The sequence below is a fragment of the Manis pentadactyla genome, chromosome 3 (genome assembly GCF_030020395.1).
Source record: "Manis pentadactyla isolate mManPen7 chromosome 3, mManPen7.hap1, whole genome shotgun sequence".
NCBI lineage: Eukaryota > Metazoa > Chordata > Mammalia > Pholidota > Manidae > Manis > Manis pentadactyla.
Genome location: NC_080021.1, coordinates 18,443,436 through 18,465,495, shown reverse-complemented (window position 1 = coordinate 18,465,495; position 22,060 = coordinate 18,443,436). Strand labels below are relative to the sequence as shown.

Here is a 22,060-nt window from a genome sequence, read left to right as displayed (position 1 = left end):
ATTCCCCAATTAAACATCTGTACAGGTTGTGGCAGTCTATATACTGCAGTTTTAAAATATGAGTGTTTAAATCATGCTATTTATTATATAATCAGGGTTGTATATGTCGCTACGGTACAAAAAGTATATTACTTTTTATACAAAAGCCATACTTTTTGCTCCCATGTAGGATCATCTATCTTTTATTTCTGAACTGAGTTACATACATGCTATGAAAAGTAGAGATAATAAAGGATAAACATGATGTAAGGATAAAATTAAGCTATTTTAATATTTCTTCAGGTTATATACACTTCACCTCATTGAAATGAAATCCTTTTGATAACATTATGAAAAAGTATTTAAATTTTATCATGTTGAACAGTATATCTCTCAGCCATACTCACCATTCATTAGACTGTAGTGTAGGGGGGTTATTTCTGGTAATGAGCTTTAAGGCACGCTTTGCATTCAGAGCAAATAAAGGAGGCTCCCTTTCCGCTATAAAAGATAGAAAACTTCCTGTTAAATATGTGCCTGTTATATAGGAGCATGGAAGCACTGTTAGTTTTTTTTTTTTAATAAACCCCAAATTAGGAAAAAAGTTGCAAGTAGAGTTCAAAGAACTTAGTTAAGTGAGTCAATAGAGAGGAAATTGCAGCCCTGATGCACAACATCTCTAAATAGTGTATTTTTCCAATAAACAAGAACATTCTAAGAGAACCTAACACAGTCATTAAATCAGACCATTAATATGAATACATGACTATTATCCAATCATTAAGCTCCACTGTAGTTTCAATCAAATGTCCCAATAATGTCCTTTGTAGCAAAAATGACCTTCAATCATCTGCATCCTTAAAGGAAATTGTCCATTTTTTCTGTTTTAAACTTACATAAAATATCCCTATAATCCTTTCAATATGTGTAAAATCTGGAGTCATGTCCCCTGTCATTCCTGATATTGGTTGGTTGTGTCTTCTTTCTGTTTGATCTAGCCAGAGGTTTATTAATTTCATTAATTCTCCCAAAGAACTAATTTGTGATCTCATTGATTTTCTCTATTGTTTTCATTTTCTATTTAATTGATTTCTGTTTTGATCTTTTCTGGGTTCTTTGTTCTGTTTACTGTGGATTGAATTTGCCCTTCTTTTTCTAGTCTTAAGGTGACAGTTGAAGTCATGACCTTGACAATTCACAAGTATACAATTTTGACACTCAAATATCCCTCAGTTTGGCTTTGTGCTGTTATTAAATTTAGTTTCCACATCTCTGGCAGGAAAATCACAGAAGCAAGTGTCTCGCTTCTCTCAGTGTATTCTATGATGATCCTATAGAACAGGTCCATGGTTTCAGATTGTCTTGTCATTGATGGTGTTCACTTTGATCACTTAAGGCCATTCCACAAGGTTTCATGGTGAAGTTTCACTTTTTTCCTTTGTAATTATTAAGTATTTGTGAAAGATACTTGAGTCTATATAAATACTCTGTTTTGTATAAAGATCATTTTATTTTATTATTGTATAGATTTAGATTCTTCATTTAATAATTTATAACCTGCTACTATCATTTATTTTGATGTTGAAATCGTTTCATTTTTGAGCAGTTGAGAATCATTTTAGCCGACTTCTGCCTTTCCGGCATGGCTCCATCATTCCCTGCTCAGCTCCTTGCTCTCTGGCCCACTAAGATGTTCCAGGATCATCTTATGCTTTCCCTACTGTAGACACGGCTCCAAGGAGCTGTGGCAGGCAGTGTGCTCACTGCTACTGCCCGTGTCACTTCTCTTAGATCCTGTCAGTGGACAAAGGAAGGGAACACACACGTCCCTCATGTATTTGTACTCATACTTGCACATTAAATATCTTTAGTTGTTTATTGAAAACAACTGAGTTCACTACAATATCTCAAATCCAATGCTATAGTACTATTTATTCGAGCCTTCTCTTTCCATTATTTGTAGCACTCTTCTCTGACAGTAAGAAACCTCACTCTCATTATCCTTAATATATTTGATGACTCGCCCCTGTACATAGCCAGTCTCCCATCTTGGCCACCACCCTTTCCCCTTTTCCCCATCAAGTTTTCAAACCCCATTCCAAGCCTGTCTACAGTGTGAATGGCCACTTCATCCACTCAGTTTCTGACACCCCATCTAAACTGGATCACTTTCTGCAGTGAGGCCCTCCTCATCAGCCCTCAGGAGGGAAGCCCCTTCCTTTCAATCAGGCACTGCCACTGTGTCAGGTGACCCACCCCCAAATGTGGACGTGCTCCTTGGCCTCTGACACCCCATGCTGGGCTACTTCCAGGTCTGAATGCTTTGGTTACCCCACCACGACTCTGAATCTCCAAACTTGACTGCCGCCCTCCCTGGACAGGTTCTGCTTCCACATACACGGCATTCTGACTGCGGGAACTCCCTCCTCTCCTCACAGGACCCTGACACGCCACGCCGGGCTACCATGGCTCAGCAGGTGACATGGACACCTACTTTACACTGTCCTCCCAACAGCTTTAAGAATGAGTAGTTTGAAGATGGCGGCGTGAGTAGGACAGTGGGAATCTCCTCCCAAAAACATATATATTTTTGAAAATACAACAAATACAACTAATCCTAAAAGAGAGACCAGAAGACACAGGACAACAGCCAGACTACATCCACACCTGCGAGAACCCAGCGCCTGGTGAAAGGGGTAAGATACAAGCCCCGGCACAGTGGGACCCGAGCGCCCCTCACCCCAGCTCCCGGCGGGAGGAGACGAGTCAGAGCGGGGAGGGAGAGGGAGCCCAGGACTGCTGAACACCCAGCCCTAGCGATCTGCAGCAGAGCGCAGACACAGCGCATGCGTGGAGTGCTGGAAACTAGGGAAACAGGACGGCAAGACCTGTGAGTGGGTCCCGAAGCCAGCACCCCTGTGACAAGGAAAAGCGAGTGCTTTTTGAAAGTCTTAAAGGGACAGGGATGCCACACCTGGACGGAAGCATCCTGGGTCACAGTCCAGCAGCTGGAAATTCCAGGGAACTCCGGGCACACTAACCCCCTGGGAAACAGCTCTAATACCCCTCACAGAGGTAAACAGCCAAACAGCCCCCCATCCATTACTCCTCCAGGGCCCCACCACAGCATAGCAGCTGCCTGAGGCTGGCCACTCCCACAGCAAGGGAGCTTCCTCCATACCGGCCGCGCAAGATAGAGAGACCCAGTCTACACGCAAGTACCCAACACAAGCCACTAGGGGTCGCAGTTGTCCCAGTAAAGAGGCCAGGAGTAAGTGGAAAGCCTCAGCTCTCCCAGCAGACAGAAAGCCAATAGCTCACCACTGCACCTGTCAACATGAAAACGCAAAAAAATTTCATCCAGACAAGACTAACCCAGACAGCTTTGACATCTGCTACATCTTCCCCTGAAAATGAACCTGGGGAGATAGATTTAACCAGTGTTCCTGAAAAAGAACTCAAAACAAAAGTCATAACCATGCTGATGGACTTGCAGAGAAATATGCAAGAACTAAGGAGGGAGAATACAGAAATAAAACAAGCTCTGGAAGGACTTGAAAACAGAATGGACGAGACGCAAGAGACCATTAATGGACTAGAAAACACAGAACAGGAACGCAGAGAAGCTGATGCAGAGAGAGACAAAAGGATCTCCAGGAATGAAAGAATTATAAGAGAACTGAGTGACCATTCAAAATGGAACAATATCCACATTACAGGGGTACCAGAAGAAAAAGAGAGAGAAGAACGGATAGAAAGTGTCTTTGAAGAAATAATTGCTGAAAACTTCCCCAAACTAGGGGAGAAAATGGTCTGTCAGACCACAGAGGTACACAGAACTCCCATGAAAAGGGATCCAAGGAGGGCAACACCAAGACACATAATAATTAAAATCACAAAGATCAAAGACAAGGACAAAGTATTAAAGGCAGCCAGAGAGAAAAAAAAGGTCACCTACAAAGGAAAACCCATCAGGCTATCATCAGACTTATCAACAGAAACCCTGCAGGCCAGAAGAGAATGGCATGATATGCTTAATGCAATGAAACAGAAGGGCCTCGAAGAAACATTACTGTATCCAGCAAGATTACATTTAAATATGAAGGAGGGATTAAACAATTCCCAGACAAGCAAAAGTTGAGGGAATTTGCCTCCCACAAACCACCTCTACAGGGCATCTTACAGGGACTGCTCTAGATGGGAGCACTCCTAAAAAGAGCACAGAACAAAACACCCAAAATATGAAGAGGGGAGGCAGAGGAATAAGAAGGGAGAGAAATAAAGAATCCTCAGACTGTGTTTATAATAGCTCGATAAGTGAGTTAAGTTAGACAGTAAGATAGTAAAGAAGCTAACCTTGAAACTTTGGTAACCACAAACTTAAAGCCTGCAATGGGAATAAGTACATATCTTTCAATAATCACCCTAAAAGTAAGGGACTGAATGCACCAATCAAAAGACACAGAGTAATAGAATGGATAAAAAAGCAAGACCCATCCACATGCTGCTTACAAGAGACTCACCTCAAACCCAAAGACATTCACAGACTTAAAGTCAAGGGATGGAAAAAGATATTTCATGCAAAGAACAGAGAGAAAAAAGCAGGTGTTACAAGACTAGTATCAGACAAAATAGACTTCAAAATAAAGAAAGTAACAAAAGATGAAGAAGGACATTACATAATGATAAAGGGCTCAGTCCAACAAGAGAATATAACCATTATAAATATATATGCACCCAACACAGGAGCACCAGCATATGTGAAACAAATACTAACAGAATTAAAGGAGGAAATAGAATGCAATGCATTCATTCTGGAAGACTTCAAAACACCACTCACTCCAAAGGACAGATCCACCAGACAGAAAATAAGTAAGGACACAGAGCCACTGAATAACACACTAGAACAGATGGACCTAATAGACATCTACAGAACTCTACATCCAAAAGCAACAGGATACACATTCTTCTCAAGTGCACATGGAACATTCTCCAGAATAGACCACATACTAGGCCACAAAAAGAGCCTCAGTAAATTCCAAAAGACTGAAATTCTACCAACTAACTTTTCAGACCACAAAGGCATGAAACTAGAAATAAACTGTACAAACAAAGCAAAAAGGCTCACAAACACAAGGAGGCTTAAAAACACACTCCAAAATAATCAATGGATCAATGACCAAATCAAACTGGAGATCCAGCAAATTATGAAAACAAACGACAGCAACAACACAAAGTCCCAACTACTGTGGGATACAGCAAAAGCAGTCTTAAGAGGAAAGTATATAGCAATGCAGGCATATTTAAAGAAGAAAGAACAATCACAAATGAATAGTCTAACATCACAAATATCGAAATTGGAAAAAGAATAAAAGAGGCCCAAGGACAGCAGAAGGAGGGACATAATGAAGATCAGAGAAGAAATAAATAAAATTGTGAAGAATAAAACAATAGCAAAAATCAATGAAACCAAGAGCTGGTTCTTTGAGGAAATAAACAAAATAGATAAGCCTCTAGCCAGACTTATTAAGGGGAAAAGAGAGTCAACACAAATCAACAGAATCAGAAAGAAGAATGGAAAAATCACGACGGTCCCCACAGAAATACAAAGAATTATTAGAGACTGCTATGAAAACCTATATGCTAACAAGCTGGGAAACCTAGGAGAAATGGACAACTTCCTAGAAAAATACAACCTTCCAAGACTGACCCAGAAAGAAACAGAAAATCTAAACAGACCAATTACCAGCAACGAAATTGAAGCAATAATCAAAAAACTACCAAAGAACAAAACCCCTGGGCCAGATGGATTTACCTCGGAATTTTATCAGACATACAGAGAAGCCATAATACCCATTCTCCTTAAAGTTTTCCAAAAAATAGAAAAGGAGGGAATACTCCCAAACTCATTGTATGAAGCCAACATCACCCTAATACCAAAACCAGGCAAAGACCCCACCAAAAAAGAAAATTACAGACCAATATCCCTGATGAACGTAGATGCAAAAATACTCAAGAAAATATTAGCAAACCGAATTCAAAAATATACCAAAAGGATCATACACCACGACCAAGTGGGATTCATCCCAGGGATGCAAGGATGGTACAACATTAGAAAATCCATCAACATCATCCACCACATCAACAAAAAGAAAGACAAAAACCACATGATCATCTCCATAGATGCTGAAAACGCATTTGATAAAATTCATCATCCATTCATGATAAAAACTTTCAACAAAATGGGTATAGAGGGCAAGTACCTCAACATAATAAAGGCAATATATGATAAACCCACAGCCAACATCATACTGAACAGCAAAAAGCTGAAAGCTTTTCCTCTGCAATCGGGAACAAGACAGGGATGCCCACTATTCCCACTGTTATTCAACATAGTACTGGAGGTCATAGCCACAGCAATCAGACAAAACAAAGAAATACAAGGAATCCAGATTGGTAAAGAAGAAGTTAAACTGTCACTATTTGCAGATGACGTGATATTGTACATAAAAACCCTAAAGTCTCCACTCTTAATCTACTCTAGCTATCTTTCCTATATACTAACAATAAAGTAATAGAGAAATCAGGAAGACAATTCCATTCACAGTAGCACCAAAAAGAATAAAATACCTGGGAATAAACCTAACCAAGGAAGTGAAAGACCTATATCCTGAAAGCCACAAGACACTCTTAAGAGAAATTAAAGAGGTCATTAACGAATGGAAACTCATCCCATGCTCTTGGCTAGGAAGAATTAATATCGTCAAAATGGCCATCCTGCCCAAAGCAATATACAGATTTGATGCAATCTCTATCAAATTACCAACAGCTTTCTTCAATGAACTGGAACAAATAGTTCAAAAATTCATATGGAAACACCAAAGACCCCGAATAGCTAAAGCAATCCTGAGAAGGAAGAATAAAGTTGGGGGGCTCTCACTCCCCAACTTCAAGCTCTACTACAAAGCCACAGTAATCAAGACAATTTGATACTGGCACAAGAACAGAGCCACAGACCAATGGAACAGAACCCAGAGACTCCAAACATTAACCCAAACATATATGGTCAACTAATATTCGATAAAGGGGCCATGGACATACAATGGGGAAATGACAGTCTCTTCAAAAGATGGTCCTTGCAAAACTGGACAGCTCCATGTAAGAAAATGAAACTGGATCTCTGTCTAACCCCATACACAAAAGTAAATTCGAAATGGATCAAAGACTTGAATGTAAGTCATGAAACCATAAAACTCTTAGAAAAAAACATAGGCAAAAATCTCTTGGACATAAACATGAGTGACCTCTTCTTGAACATACCTCCCCGGGCAAGGGAAACAAACCCCAAAATGAACAAATAGGACTATATCAAGCTGAAAAGCTTCTGTATAGATAAGGACACTATCAATAGAACAAAAAGGTATCCTACAGTATGGGAGAATATATTCGAAAATGACAGATCCTATAAAGGGTTGACATCCAAAATATATAAAGAGCTCACACACCTCAACAAACAAAAAGCAAACAATCCAATTAAAAAATGGGCAGAGGAGCTGAATAGACAGCTCTCTAAAGAAGAAATTCAGATGGCCAACAGACACATGAAAGGAAGCTCCACATCGCTTGTCATCAGAGAAATGCAAATTAAAACCACAATGAGATATCACCTAACACCAGTAAGGATCACCGTCATCGAAAAGACAAACAACAACAAATGTTGGTGAGGTTGTGGGGAAAGGAGAACCCTCCTACACTGCTGGGGGGAATGTAAATTAGTTCAACCATTTTGGAAAGCAGTATGGAGGTGCCTCAAAATGCAAATACCATTTGACCCAGGAATTCCACTTCTAGGAATTTACCCTAAGAATACAGCACTCCATTTTGAAAAAGACAGATGCACCCCTATGTTTATCACTGCACTATTTACAATAGCCAAGATATGGAAGCAACGTAAATGTCCATCAGTAGATGAATGGATAAAGAAGATATGGTACATATACACAATGGAATATTACTCAGCCATAAGGAAAAAACAAATCCTACCATTTGCAACAACATGGATGGAGGTAGAGGGAATTATGCTCAGTGAAATAAGCCACGCGGAGAAAGACAAGTACCAAATGATTTCACTCATCTCCGGAGTATAAGAACAAAGGAAATCTGAAGGAGCACAACAGCAGCAGAATCACAGAAGCCAAGAATGGACTAATAGTTACCAAAGGGAAAGGGACTGGGGAGGATGGGAGGGAAGGGAGGGATAAGGGCGGGGAAAAGGAAAGGAGGCATTACGATTAGCATGTAGAGTGTGTGGGGGCACGGGGAGGGCTGTGGAACACAGAGCAGACAAGTAGTGATTTTACACCCTCTTACTGCGCTGATGGACAGTGATTGTGAAGGGGTATGTGGGGGGGACTTGGCGAAGGGGGGAGCCTAGTAAACATAATGTTCTTCATGTAATTGTAGATTAATGATACCAAAATAAAAAATTCAAACTGTACAATAAGGTATGCAAGCTGATAACCTAATCCTCATACCGAACATAAAGTATTAAGTAACCTTAGTAGTGGTACTACTACTCTAAAGCATTCATGAATCTATAACCATAGACATATTCTAGGTGTTTAACAAATACTCATTAAATTTTAGACACAGATACCTCAAAATTAATACCATAGTAGAAACTATTTTAGACCTAATTTAATACAGCAAATATAATATACCTAAACTAGCATATATATATATATATATATATATATATATATATATATATATATACACAAATTGCCAAATAACCAAAGTGACAACCTTGATAGATTTATTGCTCCCCTTAAACACTGACATAAAAATGAAAAACTGTACTTTGGTACAGAAATTGAGGTGAAACATTGATGAAAACTTACTACACAGTAATAAAGAGCAATGCTTACCTATTTCAATACATGTTATCCCCAGAGACCATACATCTACTTTGCTATCATATTGTTCTTCATTCCTGCCTAAAATTATTTCTGGGGCCATCCTAAAACATAAAATGTTACTTAAAGTTAAAAAAGAAAAGAAAAATATACTATTCTTTAAAAACATAATGACTGTACACATGGAGAATACCTGTGTGAATTCCAGATGATATGTCTGGACATAAGAATTCTTATAATGGGAAATAAATGCATTACGGGTTGTGAGGTGAATATTTACCGTTGCGTACACAGTGTTAGACTTATTCTCACCAGTTGTCATGATCACGTACCAGCGTCCTGGAGGAAAGACTCCCCCGAGCAGGGGTGCGTTCTGCATCAGTTCAAGTTTGCAGATTGTAATATTGTATATCCTTTATGCCAGCGGTTCTCATACATTTTGGTTTCAGCATCTTATTACAAAAGTCTAAATTTTTATCACTGGCACTTGTTTTCTTGAAGTAAACAAACTCCCTATATTTAGCTGAGAAAATATCTGCCACAATAAGCAAAAATGAATAAGCAGTTTGTCAGTCTTTTCTGCAAATAGAAGTAGTGTTCTGTGATAAAAGTGGCTAGGACCGCCACTCATAACTAAATAAATTATACAATTATTAACTTTGGAGGCGTCTTGGCTATAAAATGAAACGCTAATTCGCATCTTCAGCTAGACTAATGTTCTCACTGTTGCTTTACCTTATACTTCCTTTCTACTTGTTAAGCACAGACAAACATTTAGAACAGTTTCTGACTGCTTAATATGATTGTCACCAGGCGTATGTGAGTTTCTGTGTGTAAAAATATGTAAATATGTACATAGTGCTGTGTTCCTAATATACCATATACAAATTTCAATTGCCTATAATAGAGGGCTTCTAATGTGTTAAGATGTTGAAGTAAGCTTGGGGAGTCACCAAGTTCAACAAAGTTAAAAAGGTAGTTTTGTTTTTAATGCACAACTTTCTAGCTCATTTCTAGTACCTAATATTGATCACTGACTTGTAAAGAGGGTGACCATTAAGAAGCATTATTTGTCCAAAGAACCCTTTTTTTATACAGGGGAAGAGGATTCTATCTAAACTAGGGTTCTACATAAGAAATTTTTGGTCATACAGAACAGTGGTCTTCAAACTTTTTATTTTCTTCCAATGAATTTATTTAAAAAATGTATCCGCTTGTACATTTTTGAGTTGGTATCTAAATTTTATAAACTTAATAGTTGCAAAGGATATAATGCAAACATATGTATATGTGCTTTACAGATATTTACAACTTGGAGCTGAGGACCTCGCTCATTCAATTCATTAAAAACACTGCTGTATAATAACCTAATTAGCAAACACAGTCTGCACGGTCATATGAACCATTCAGAACAGAATTATTTTCTGCCAGGAAATGCCAAACTTCATTTCTCATTGTAAATAACATGTTAATGTGTCCTCACAATGATTGTCCCAGTTGTAAATGAGATAATTTGTGATTCACTAGAAAAGAAGATGGGAGGAAAGATAATTGGGGAAAAGAAAGAGCAAGGAATAAAAGGAACTGAAGAGAGATGACTGTGAAGGCAGAAGGCCCTTTGCCAAAACTTGGTGTCCTAACTCTTCAATATTTCTGATGCTATATATTCTAGATGTTATGTTTTCTCAGATTGTCCCTCTGGTGATGGTTTGAGGCTTTTAATTCTCAGAACAATGCATCACTCTACTCTTCAGGATGGGTGAGAAGCCTTTCTTTAACAAACTGGGAGTTGGGAGATTTGAAAGGTAGGTGGAAAAGAAGATGCAGTAGACCTAAGACACTTCTCAACATATACAGAGAGAGGACATCTATGGAAGTTGAAGATGTGGAAAATTATACCCTTCAAACTTGCTGACATTAATATGGAATTATTTATGAATAAAATTAGATGATGTCTAGAAGTCGCTTCAGATAATTGGAGGTGGGAGGGAGGGCAAGAAGGTCAAGTACACAGGGCAGCCAGGCCCTGGGGTAGTGCTGTTAGGCTGAGCTGACCGCTGTGTGAGCCTTCGTTATATTTTTGGCTATTTCCCTGTATACTTGAAATTCTCCACAATCAAAAATGAAAACAAAAAGTTCCTAATCAGCTACCAGTCTTCAGGTACTCTTATTCGGAAGATACTGACACACAGTAAGTATAAATCTAAAGAAAATTTCCACTTAGCATTTCTATCTTCTCCCTTCTTAAAGATTTAAATTTTTTCACTCCTACCCCCAATACATGATGTAGATGATAACAGGAAAGAAACGTAGGGGGGACAAATGATACAGTAGGAGATACAAGGGCAGCACTCCAAATCTGTATCTGAAACTACAGTGCTTAGAGTAATATCTAAAGCAGCACTGTATTTCCAAGAGAAACATAAAGCACCTGATAAAAGTACAACCACACACTGCCTATTCCAATTATGAGGATCAATACCAGATAGGACTACGCTTACCAATGCGGTGTTCCCACAAAAGTCTTGGAATAAGAGGCCATGGAAGCAAATCCAAAGTTAGCAATTTTCACCTGGCCTCGTGGTGTCAGAAGGATATTTCTTGCTTTGATGTCTCTGCGTTTAAGGAACACAGAAAATTATTTTTCTCTCCTTTGTAACATTATACTGAAAATGATAAAGATCATATAAAAATTTATAAAATAGGGAAGGAGAAATGAGAATAATTAAGGCCTTGGATAATCTCTCAATTGGGATAATGAGAATTAAGATCCAAACTAAGAAATGAGATACACAGAATTCCTATTAGTATATAGTAACAATTTTCTAAAAGAGAAGATAAAATAGCAGTAGAAACAGAAGAAAAAAATTAGGTAATTAATAGCACAGACTCGATATTTGAGTGCCTGTTTATTGGTACAAATAATGGTTTTAAAAATTTAGCTGAACATTCTTATATGACTGGAAGATTTCTGAGTAGACCCTTAACAATATAATGGAAAAAAAAGAACCTGATGCCCCCAATTTTTTTTTTTAATTACTCATATCATTCCAAATTTTTGCATAGTTCTCCTACCTAAATATGAAATGAAAACTGAAACACATGGGTAAGGTAATATCAATGATCCCAAATTTACTTTTAAGCTCTTTTCCAAATCAGCAATGTACATGTGAACTAAGAAAATTATAATGGGATTGTATTCCCAATGGGCACCATAACATTCAAAAATAAAGAAATTTCTAAGCACTTGTCAATTCATACTATACAGTATTATAATGGGTGTAACATTAAGTCAATCTATTTTCTTCCATTTGTTTTTTTTAAAAATGGAAGGTTCTTTGAAGTTGAGAAGATCTTAGGTTCTGCTTCCAACTCTTTCATTCTCTTATTTACTATGCATGTGGATTTCTCTTGGACCTTACTATCCTCATCTAAAAAACTGATAACCCATTAATTTGCAATGACTCTACTATACAAGTTTACTATGTATTGTCTGGTTCACATAGATAATTTTTAAAATGCTACCTTCCTTCTAAAAACAGACAAAACCAATACCAATGCTAAAAATGTAGTTTATGATAGTTTAATCTTTAAACTACTATCCATTATCAAGGATTATCAAGGATTATCTCAAAAGCATTGAGTGTTAAGTAGCTTTTACTTGTCTCTGTCATGGAATCAATGGAACAAATCTGGCATTATGAGTCACCAGGAGGACAAAAGATCTAGGTTAGTTCTAGTCTAATTTATCTTGCTTCATCAGCTTTGAGAAGTGAGTCACAAATTGGGGCATCAGTTTCTTCATCTGTAAAATGAAACAAGTAAGAATACATAATCCCTATCGTCTTTTCCACTTCACAAATTAAACTTTTCTATAATTAAATTTCTATCACAAATCTATAAAGTGCACATACTTCAGAAGGCCCAGCAGCATGTGTAGAAAAAGATAAAATTATTCTCAACAAAGAGATCAAATAAATTAGTATATTCATTTTAAGACACGGATAAGCTAAAAAAATATGAGTTTGTAGAACTCCAGAATACTTTTATTTAGCTAAAACCAACAAAGCTTTCAGGATTAATAAATTCTAGGTCTGATAAATTTGCTTATTAATATATGGTAATTTTTAAAGTACTTACCTATGGATCATGGCACGAGAATGGAAGTAGGCTAATCCCTGAAGAGCACCGTGTATAATTGCTGCTATTTCCATTTCTTGTAATGGCATTTTGTGAACTTAAAATAAGATTTTATTTGAAAATAATTATTCTATAGAACATTTTTATTTTAAAATATATATACATGCATATCTAATATATGGGCAAATTTCAAAAAACTCACATTTAGCAAGAAGGAATTTTTTGCTTTCCAAGATAATAAAGAAAGCAATTGAACTTAATAAGTGTGCAGTTGTGCCTAGTTATTATAGTTCACAGCCAATTTTCCTCTAAGTTAACATTTAACAATTATTTCATGATTATAAAAACAATGAAAGAGAAGCTTTCCCTTTTTATATTCCTACATATCTTCATTCTGAACAGAAGGAATAAATCAAGTTTAATGATAAAGAAGGCAGAAAAATGCCTGTTAAATCATAATGAAAGAAAACTCATCTGTTATGCTAAAACGTAGTATTTAATGAGGACAGTGCATACCACACTGAGACTCTAGAAAAGACAAAGGTTTTTACTCTTCCTGGAAAGTTTTAACATTATTAAAAAAATCTCTTAGTGAATGAATTGTCATTTTATTATACTAATACTTTTCTTTTCTTAATAAATAAAGGAAACTTACATTCCAGCAAATCTGAAACAGATCCTGAACAATATTCCATTACAAGCTACAGGGGAAAAAATGATAAAAACATTAAAATACACTATTAAAATAAAAAGATTCTATATGAGATAAAATAAATTCACCAAGGAGATTGAGAAGATAGTTGAAGTGAAACAAACTCTACTTATCAATTACCTTTAAATATAAGTATACATATTGAAACTTGTTAAATGCATACATGAAGTTAAGCCAATGCTACATTAATCTTTTATAATGCCGACATATAACTGCTTGTAGAAGATGTGTGTTTCATATAATTACTAACTAAAGCTATAAAGGAGTATACATATTCCATTAATATTAACCTAGAGTAGCAATACTGGTATTGTTAGGAAGCAGAAAATCGTCCTCTGGTACTATATATATATATACAAAGTTTAGGTTATAGTTTAAATCTTTCCTATAAAGCAAACAAAGAGCACCTCTTATGTGCCAGGTATTTTATATATATTAACTAATTTAATCCTCATAACCACCTCTGGAAGTAGACCTATTGTCATCCTTGTTTTACAGATGGAGAAACTGGAAAGACAGAGAGGCAGTCTACCCTCTCTGCCACTGTTTTTTCTTATACCACAGCCTTAAATTTAGGAGTACCATCACCATCAAATTAAACCAAACATTACAAATCTAAATAAATCTAAGTTCTGTATACTAAAATGATAATCAGCTGTAGCTTATTAAAAATAAAAGGTCATTCCTGTTTAAGGAAAACTTAGCCTTTCTCCAAAAAGACATAATTACTATGCGTAAACTGTTGTAAGATTACTACCTTACCTTAGTTTCAACAATAGGGCAAAATTAATTTCCATTTTCTGCAATAAAATGTCCCAATTTTCTACCTTTAGTATTATTCAGCCAAAGAATCACAATCAGCTCAGATTTCACCAGGATTCACCACCAATATTCCAACCAAGATCCTTGTGGTTAAATAGCTTACAATACATTTATGTCAAAAATAAATGCTGATTTTCATCCTTTGATAGGATTGTTCTCAGCAAATGTTTGATAAAGCATTTGAAGAATGATACCGCTAACATACATCAGAACATTTTCCTGTGCACGTGACGGTCAGCTGAATCTCTGGAGTCAACCGGCAAAGGTTCTGTTATCTCTTACTGCCTAAGAGTTTCAGGGAAAGCTGCTCCTCTTTTCTCAGTATGAGCTCACATTTCAAGGTGTTTGTGCGTGGCTTTACACAACTATTTTGAGACATTTTTGAATTAATTATAAAGTAAGCCTACTAAAATTACAGCAAGGGGAGAGCAGACACCTACCCATGCTCTGTGCTCACGTAAATAGCAGCCTTTGTATTCTACAATGTTGGGATGTTTTAATGTTCGTAGGCACCTGACTTCCTTAATAATACCCTGCCAACTCTGTGGGGAGAAAAAAAAGAATAAAGGAAAGAATTAGGAACAGTTGCCTTTCCTTAGAAAACTATAGAAGTACAAAAGTAATTATTAGATTAAAAAGTTAACAAGAACATACAACTTTGCTTTATTTGTAATATTTAAATGTCAAACTAATATATTTTAAAGAAATTACATTCATATAGTTTACAACTCAATAACATAAAATTCATTCCAGGTAGGACACATTTTTATTTTCATAAAATTTATTATCAATGAGTCTTATAAAAATTTTACAACCACACACCAAGCCTGTTGGAAACTATATACTATATTTAGTGGTTTTTCTTCAAAAGTTCAACCGCCCCCTTCTTTTTTGCAGCTTTATTGTTGTATGATTTACATACCTTAAAGTTCAGCTGTTGTGTTTTTTGGCTTATATTGTCTACCAAATTTTAAGTTTTTTCTGCTGTTTAAACTCAAATCAAGTAATTACCTAACTTCCTAAATGCACATATTCTAAAATGCTAGTGAACACTGAGGTTATAACAGAGGGAAGTTCACAGAAAAACCAAGCAGCACGGAAACATTTTCCTACAGGATTTCCCGAAGAGCCTTCCCATTGACGCCTACTAGTAAACAACAGATAAACCTTCAGCAATAAAAGCTACTCTATGACAACTTCAGAAACTTAGGCCATATCCTAAATATAGTTACTTGTCAGAAGCAATCAGGGAACTGAAAATACCAGAGGCTTAGTAGATGTAGGATGGGAACTTGGAATCTGTTTTTTGTTCTTGTTTCAGTTTTTCCAAGCTTTACCGCTGACTTGTACCATATTTCTAAAGGTAGGGGAACTAGAATACAGAACTTTAAAAAATGTTTTGCACTAGAATTTAAGATCCTGTATCTCCTATGTTATTTCATAAGCCCTCAAGAAAATAGAGCAAGATATTCACAGTGTAAAATGTGTAAGCTGTAAGATGCTAACTTCAGAAAGTGTTTTATGGGCTTTACATTTCAAATTTGAGTGCTCTGGGAGGCAAACTCTCAAAACAAAACCAAGCTAAAACCTGTATTCTTCAATGTAAATAAAACTTCCAGGAAGGATACAATATTAGATGAGAGAAGATGATGCCCTAGGTGAAACTTTTTGTTCTGGGCATGACTAATTAAACAGACTCCAACACAAGTCTGCTATGAAAGCTGGTTTTAAAGTTATACTGTAGAATGGCAAATTAAATTAAACTTGTAAAAAATGGAGGTTTTTTTAGGGGTTTTAGAAATTAAGAGTTTTTTTAGGTATCAACGTAATGGAACAGTGATCAATCACAACGGTGTTGTCATACCCATAAGTATGATTATCACAAAAAACAACATTTACCACAAAACAGAGATTACAGAAATGTAGAAAGCCAAAACCTTTAAAACTTAAAGACTGATCTAGCAGTTCTACCTCTGGGCATATACCCTAAAGTTTAAAAGCGGGAACTCAAAGAAATACTTGTGTACCTATGTGCACAGCAGCATTATTCACAATAACCAAGGGGTAGAAGCAACTAAGTGTCCATTTACAGATGGTAGATGGACAAAATGTGGTGTTTTTACACACACACACACACGGGAATATTATTCAGCTTTAAAAAGAAAGGTAATTCTGACACACGACAACATAGATGAACTTTGAGGACACTATATTAAGTGAAACAAGCCAGTCACAAAAGGACAAATGGTGCATAATTTCAATTACATGAGAAACCTATAGTAGTCAAATTGATAGAGACAGAAAGTGGAGAGGTGATTTCCAAGGGCTGCGGGGAGGAGGGAATGAGGTGTTACTGTTTGATGGGCGGAGAATATCACTTTTGCAAAATGAAAGAATTCTGGAGATGAATGGTGGTGATGGTTGCACAGCAATGTGAATGTCCTTAACACCACTGAACTTACACTTAAAGTGGTTAAGATGGTAAATTTGTTTTGTGTACTTTACCACAATTAAAAATAAATAAATTTTTTAAAGAATTAAAGACAGAGAACAGACTTAGAAAGTAATTTTATAAAATTATGCAATTAAAGAAGAACTAATCAGAACACTGATGAACTAAAGTACATGCACCACAGTACAGTAATTTTATTTTTCAGATTATTACCCACTGCCTTATTTTTCAGATTAGATATATAGCTGCTGATGATTATTTGAAACAGCTGTTAAATAATTTCTCAACCATTAAAAATTTATATCCAGTATACTTACTGTCAAATGTACCTTATTCTAGTGTACTTTCTCAGACATGATAATCCCTCTATTATAGAATAATCTGCTGAACAATTTAAAAAATTAAATGCGTGTCAGCAGCACATATCCAAAAAAATTAAAAGTAAGGGATGTAGTTGGGAGGTTTCTGGGATGTCAGGAATGTTGTTTATGGCTCTAGGTACAGGTTAAACGAGTACATTGAGTCTGTGGAAGTAAATTCACTGAGATAAACCTTAGTATTTGTATATTTTTCAACATTTTTTGAAAAAATTTCCACCTATCCCCAATTAAAAATGGTATGGCTTTCTTTAACATGCCAATACAAACATACATATTTCACCTACCTCCATAGCCTTCTTTCCAGTAAAAGGTATTCTCTTGATAGCCACCTCGTCATGGGTGTGCACATCTCGTGCCTAAAAAAGACAGAAGACCACGGTAAAAATTAACATTTATAAACTACCATGTCCAAAAAGATACCAAAACTGATTTTAAAGAACATTAAAAACATAAGTAAATGGATAGCAAAAAGCATATCAAATTGTCAAGGAGCTGGTACTTTAGAAATAAAAATAATGCATGTTTATCTTTGAATCAGCTAGTTGAGAGGAAAAATATAGAAATTTGTACAGAACTATAAACAAACAAATAAATGACTAGTACAAGTCTATGCTAGGCCTGTAAATGTCAAAATTTCAATGAAATGGACAATTCTCTAGGAAAGAACTACTAAAATTGATCTAGAGAAGAAAATTTGAGTAAAACAGTGGTGGAAGATTGAAAAGAATACTAATTGTCTTTAAAACTGTGAGTGGAGCAGTTTCACTAGGGGAACTTCCCAGGATAAAAGGGGAGAAAAAGGAAAGCTACCCCATTAACTGTAAGGAGGCAGTCTAACCCAACAACTAAACCCTCACAAGCAGCGCAAAATAGAAAGTTAGGTACCAATCTGACTTATAAATGTAGACAAGGGAACTCTGAACAAAATTTTAAAACCAAATATTACCAGGCATTAAAAGAATATTTCATTTGGATAAAATATATTACCACAGAAATGCAAAATTTTGATACAGGAAAACATTCCATAATTTGCCATATTTTTTTACAAATCAAAGGGGGAAATATATACTTATACATATAAATGCTTAATAAATATTGAAAATGTAGAAAGAGCTCAACTCTAAATGTATCTAATGCAGGGAAGACCAAAGTCTTAGAAAACCCACATGGGAAAGGTAATTCCTCAACATGATAAATCATGTCTATTGTAAACAACTATTAACTAGAATTAAGACAAGACAGCTAAAATGCTATCACCGTTACTATTTACCACTGCTATGGAATTTTGATAAAAAAATAAAAGCATAACAGAAACATAAAGGTTACTCTTTAGAAAATAAGAGCCAAATTCTCATTATGTGTTAAAAAAAAGATGATGTATAAAGGCGGCACAAGAGGATAGCTGCAAAACATTTCAAATGAGTTCAGTAAGAAGGGTTAATCATCTCTAGTCATCTGTGGAAGAATTCATCTTCAATTCAGTCTTTAATGAATTCCCAAAGATAAAATGTTTTAATATTAGATTATGGTGATGGCTACAAAAATCTAACTTACTAAAAATCTATGAAATGCACACTTAAAATTGGTGAACTGAGAGTATGTAACTTAAATCTCAAAAAAGCTGTTAAAAAAATTAGACAAGCAGGTATGTAAATTATACCTAAATAGAGTTCCTTAAAATATATACATATATATATATATATATATTCTTTTAAGTGGGTCCTTGGAACAACTAATGACCTTCCAATTTCAATTACTAGCAGACTGGTTAAGGAAAACGTGCACCGCCTAACATAATGGGTGAAGTGGATCTGTCTGCATAAGACCTTGAATATGAATTTATTTTTCCAAAATGTTCTCTACTCATCAATCTGTGAGCCCCTTGATTTCAGTCATAAGGTCTAACCAGCTACATTCTTTTCTAACAGTTTTAATGAGATATAATTTACATAGCACACATTTCACCCACTTGAATGTGTGTAATTCTATAGCTTTTAGTACACTGACAGATGCATGGCAATACTGATCAATATGATACATATATGCAATTTACTGATAACTACAATTTTAGAACTTTCATCACCTTAAAGAGAAACTCCAAATTGTTTCATTTAAAAATGGTTAAAATGGTAAATTTTAGATTATGTGTACCTTACCTCAAATTTTTTCCCCATTAAAAAAAAAGAAAAAAGAAACCCCACACCCTTTAGCTATCACTCTCCTATCCCTATTCCTCACCCCTTCAGCCCTAAGGAACAGCTAATCTACTTTCTGTGTCTCTGGAGATGTGCCCATTCTGTACACTTTGGAACCATATAATATATGGTCTTTTGTGACTGGTTTCTTTCACTTAGTATAATGTTTTCAAGATTTGAGACCAGTGAATGTTGAGCATCTTTTTATGTGCTTTTTGGCCATTTGTACATCTTTGGAGAAATGTCAATTCAGATTCTTTGCCCATTTAAAAATTGGGTTGCCTTTTTTTATTGAGTTGTAAGAGTTCTTTATATATTCCAGACACAAGTCCCGTAGCAGACATATGATTTACAAATAATTTCTCCTATTCTATTGTTGTCTTTTCAGTTTTGAAGCATAGAAGTTTTACATTTTGATCAAATCCAATATCTATGCTGTTCTTTTGTTCATGCTTTTGTTGTCATTTCTAAGAATCCTTTGACAAAACCAAGGTCATGCAGTTTTACCCTAAGAGTTTTATAATTTTAATGTTCATATATGGTATGAGGTAAGGGTCCAATTTCATTGTTCTGCTAAGGAGCTGCATTTCTAACTAGCACAGGAAGTCCAAAAGAGGGTATACTAAATGCAGTGTAGTCACTTGGAGTAGATTCCAGAACAGAAAAGAGCACAAAGACTGGGAAAATCAAAATAAAGTGTGTTGTTTAGTTAATAGTATCAGTGTATCAATGTTGATTTCTTAGTTTTGATAAAGGTTCTGTGGTTATGAAACTTGTAAACTTTAAAGGATCTGGGAGAAGATTATAGGGTAAACTCTATTATTATTGCAAAATCTGCAGCTCTAGTATTACTTTAAAATAGTAAGTTAAAGTGACTGTAATTTATTAAAATCCAAACTCATTAGTAATGATGATTACATTAAAATTAAATCAGATTAAAATGAGATTATTTTTGCCTATCACACACACAAAAAAAACCAACAGGAAAGTATTTAATGTCCACAGTCATGTTTCTCTGTCCCTTCAGGATTACGAGTTGTGCTAAATTTGTGTTTGTCTGAAGCTTCTTCAAGATTAGATTCTGGTTACATATCTCTGGCTGAAATACTACATGAGTAATATTGTGTCCTTTTCAGGGTATCATATCTGGACGCATACAATGTCTGTTCATCACTGGTTACAAATTTTCATCACCCACTCAAGGTGTTTGACTGTTTCTTTCCAATGTATATAGTTATAACCACTGTTTCCTACTTTGTATCTAACAAGCAATCTGTGGAGAGATACTTTTAAACTATATAAATATTCTGCTCATCAAACTTTCCCCCTAGTTTTAGCAACCACTGAAGATTCTAGCCCCAAACAATCTTTGCAATGATGATTTCAAAATGCTGGTTTTTCCCAACTCTACCATTCCTTTCACATTTATCAGTCAGCATTCTATTATAAAGAAAAGCCCTCCCTTTCTAACTATCTATCCATCCTATATCTGTCATGGAAATTAGGAATTCCTATTTTATTCAATGGGTTATGATCAATAGATGTCTATATTGATGCTCAAATTGTTCCAGATGTGGCCAGTGGGAGCATCTTCAAGCTGGTTCTAGCATCCTCTTGAAAGGTCCTATTTTTCATTTTAAAAGCATTTTTTAAATTTCTGGTTCAAGTTATTCTAAAGCTTATCTTTTATGATCCTTGTCCCCACAGTAGAATGAACCATTACTGCAAGAGCTCTTGATCCATGTAGTGAGGAAACCAAGATCTGAGTGCTAAGTGTGCTGCTTGCTACTAGGATATCAACGCAACTAGAATCTTACAGAAGAGAGATAGGAATATATATATTCCTATATATAGGAAATATATATGTCATGTAATTAGTTCATGTTAATGCCACAAATTCCTATCCAATACCTATCTAGTCCCACGTGGTTCTTCCTTACATTTGCCAATTTCCTATTTCTATCATTCTTTTCAGTTAGGATGTGAGTCCACAATGACATCAAAATTATTCACTGCTCAATCTTTTAACACACAGTTTCAGAACTGTCACACCCATACCAATATGAAACAAGTTTACAGAGAAGAGTTCAAGATTTGTTGGCAGTTTCCTCTTCCCAACCAGACAGAGGGTATACACTTAAAATACTGTGTATGAAAGTTACTCGCATTAGTTTTGGTTTTTACTCCAATGTGGTTATAGCCCAAATACAGTTGGATTCATTGTTCCTGCTTGCCTATTAGTGACTACCCCCATACATAATGACAATTTTAACTTTCAAATATACTAAATATTTATTATCAAAAGAGGTAAAACAAGTTATCATTCTATCCTCTTTCTACTTCTTTCTATTCCCCACAACTATCACCATTCTGTATCTTGAATTGTTGGTTGCATGGCATATAACTTGTCTAATTTCATCAAACTGTACATTTAACATATCTGTATTTACTGTATATAAATTACA

At 35.7% G+C, this 22,060-nt stretch overlaps 1 protein-coding gene across 1 annotated transcript in view; it reads right to left on the bottom strand.

Annotated features, from left to right (window-relative positions):
* Window positions 1-22,060, bottom strand: part of LOC130682823 (serine/threonine-protein kinase TAO1-like) — a 220,647-nt gene that overhangs the window by 36,094 nt on the left and 162,493 nt on the right. The window contains exons 6-12 of the mRNA XM_057497771.1: window positions 17,685-17,756; window positions 15,009-15,110; window positions 13,690-13,735; window positions 13,035-13,131; window positions 11,396-11,509; window positions 8,907-8,998; window positions 387-480 (exon numbers count right to left, since the gene is read on the bottom strand). Coding sequence (XP_057353754.1) covers window positions 387-480; window positions 8,907-8,998; window positions 11,396-11,509; window positions 13,035-13,131; window positions 13,690-13,735; window positions 15,009-15,110; window positions 17,685-17,756 — 617 coding nt within the window. The remainder of the gene's footprint in view (window positions 1-386; window positions 481-8,906; window positions 8,999-11,395; window positions 11,510-13,034; window positions 13,132-13,689; window positions 13,736-15,008; window positions 15,111-17,684; window positions 17,757-22,060) is intronic.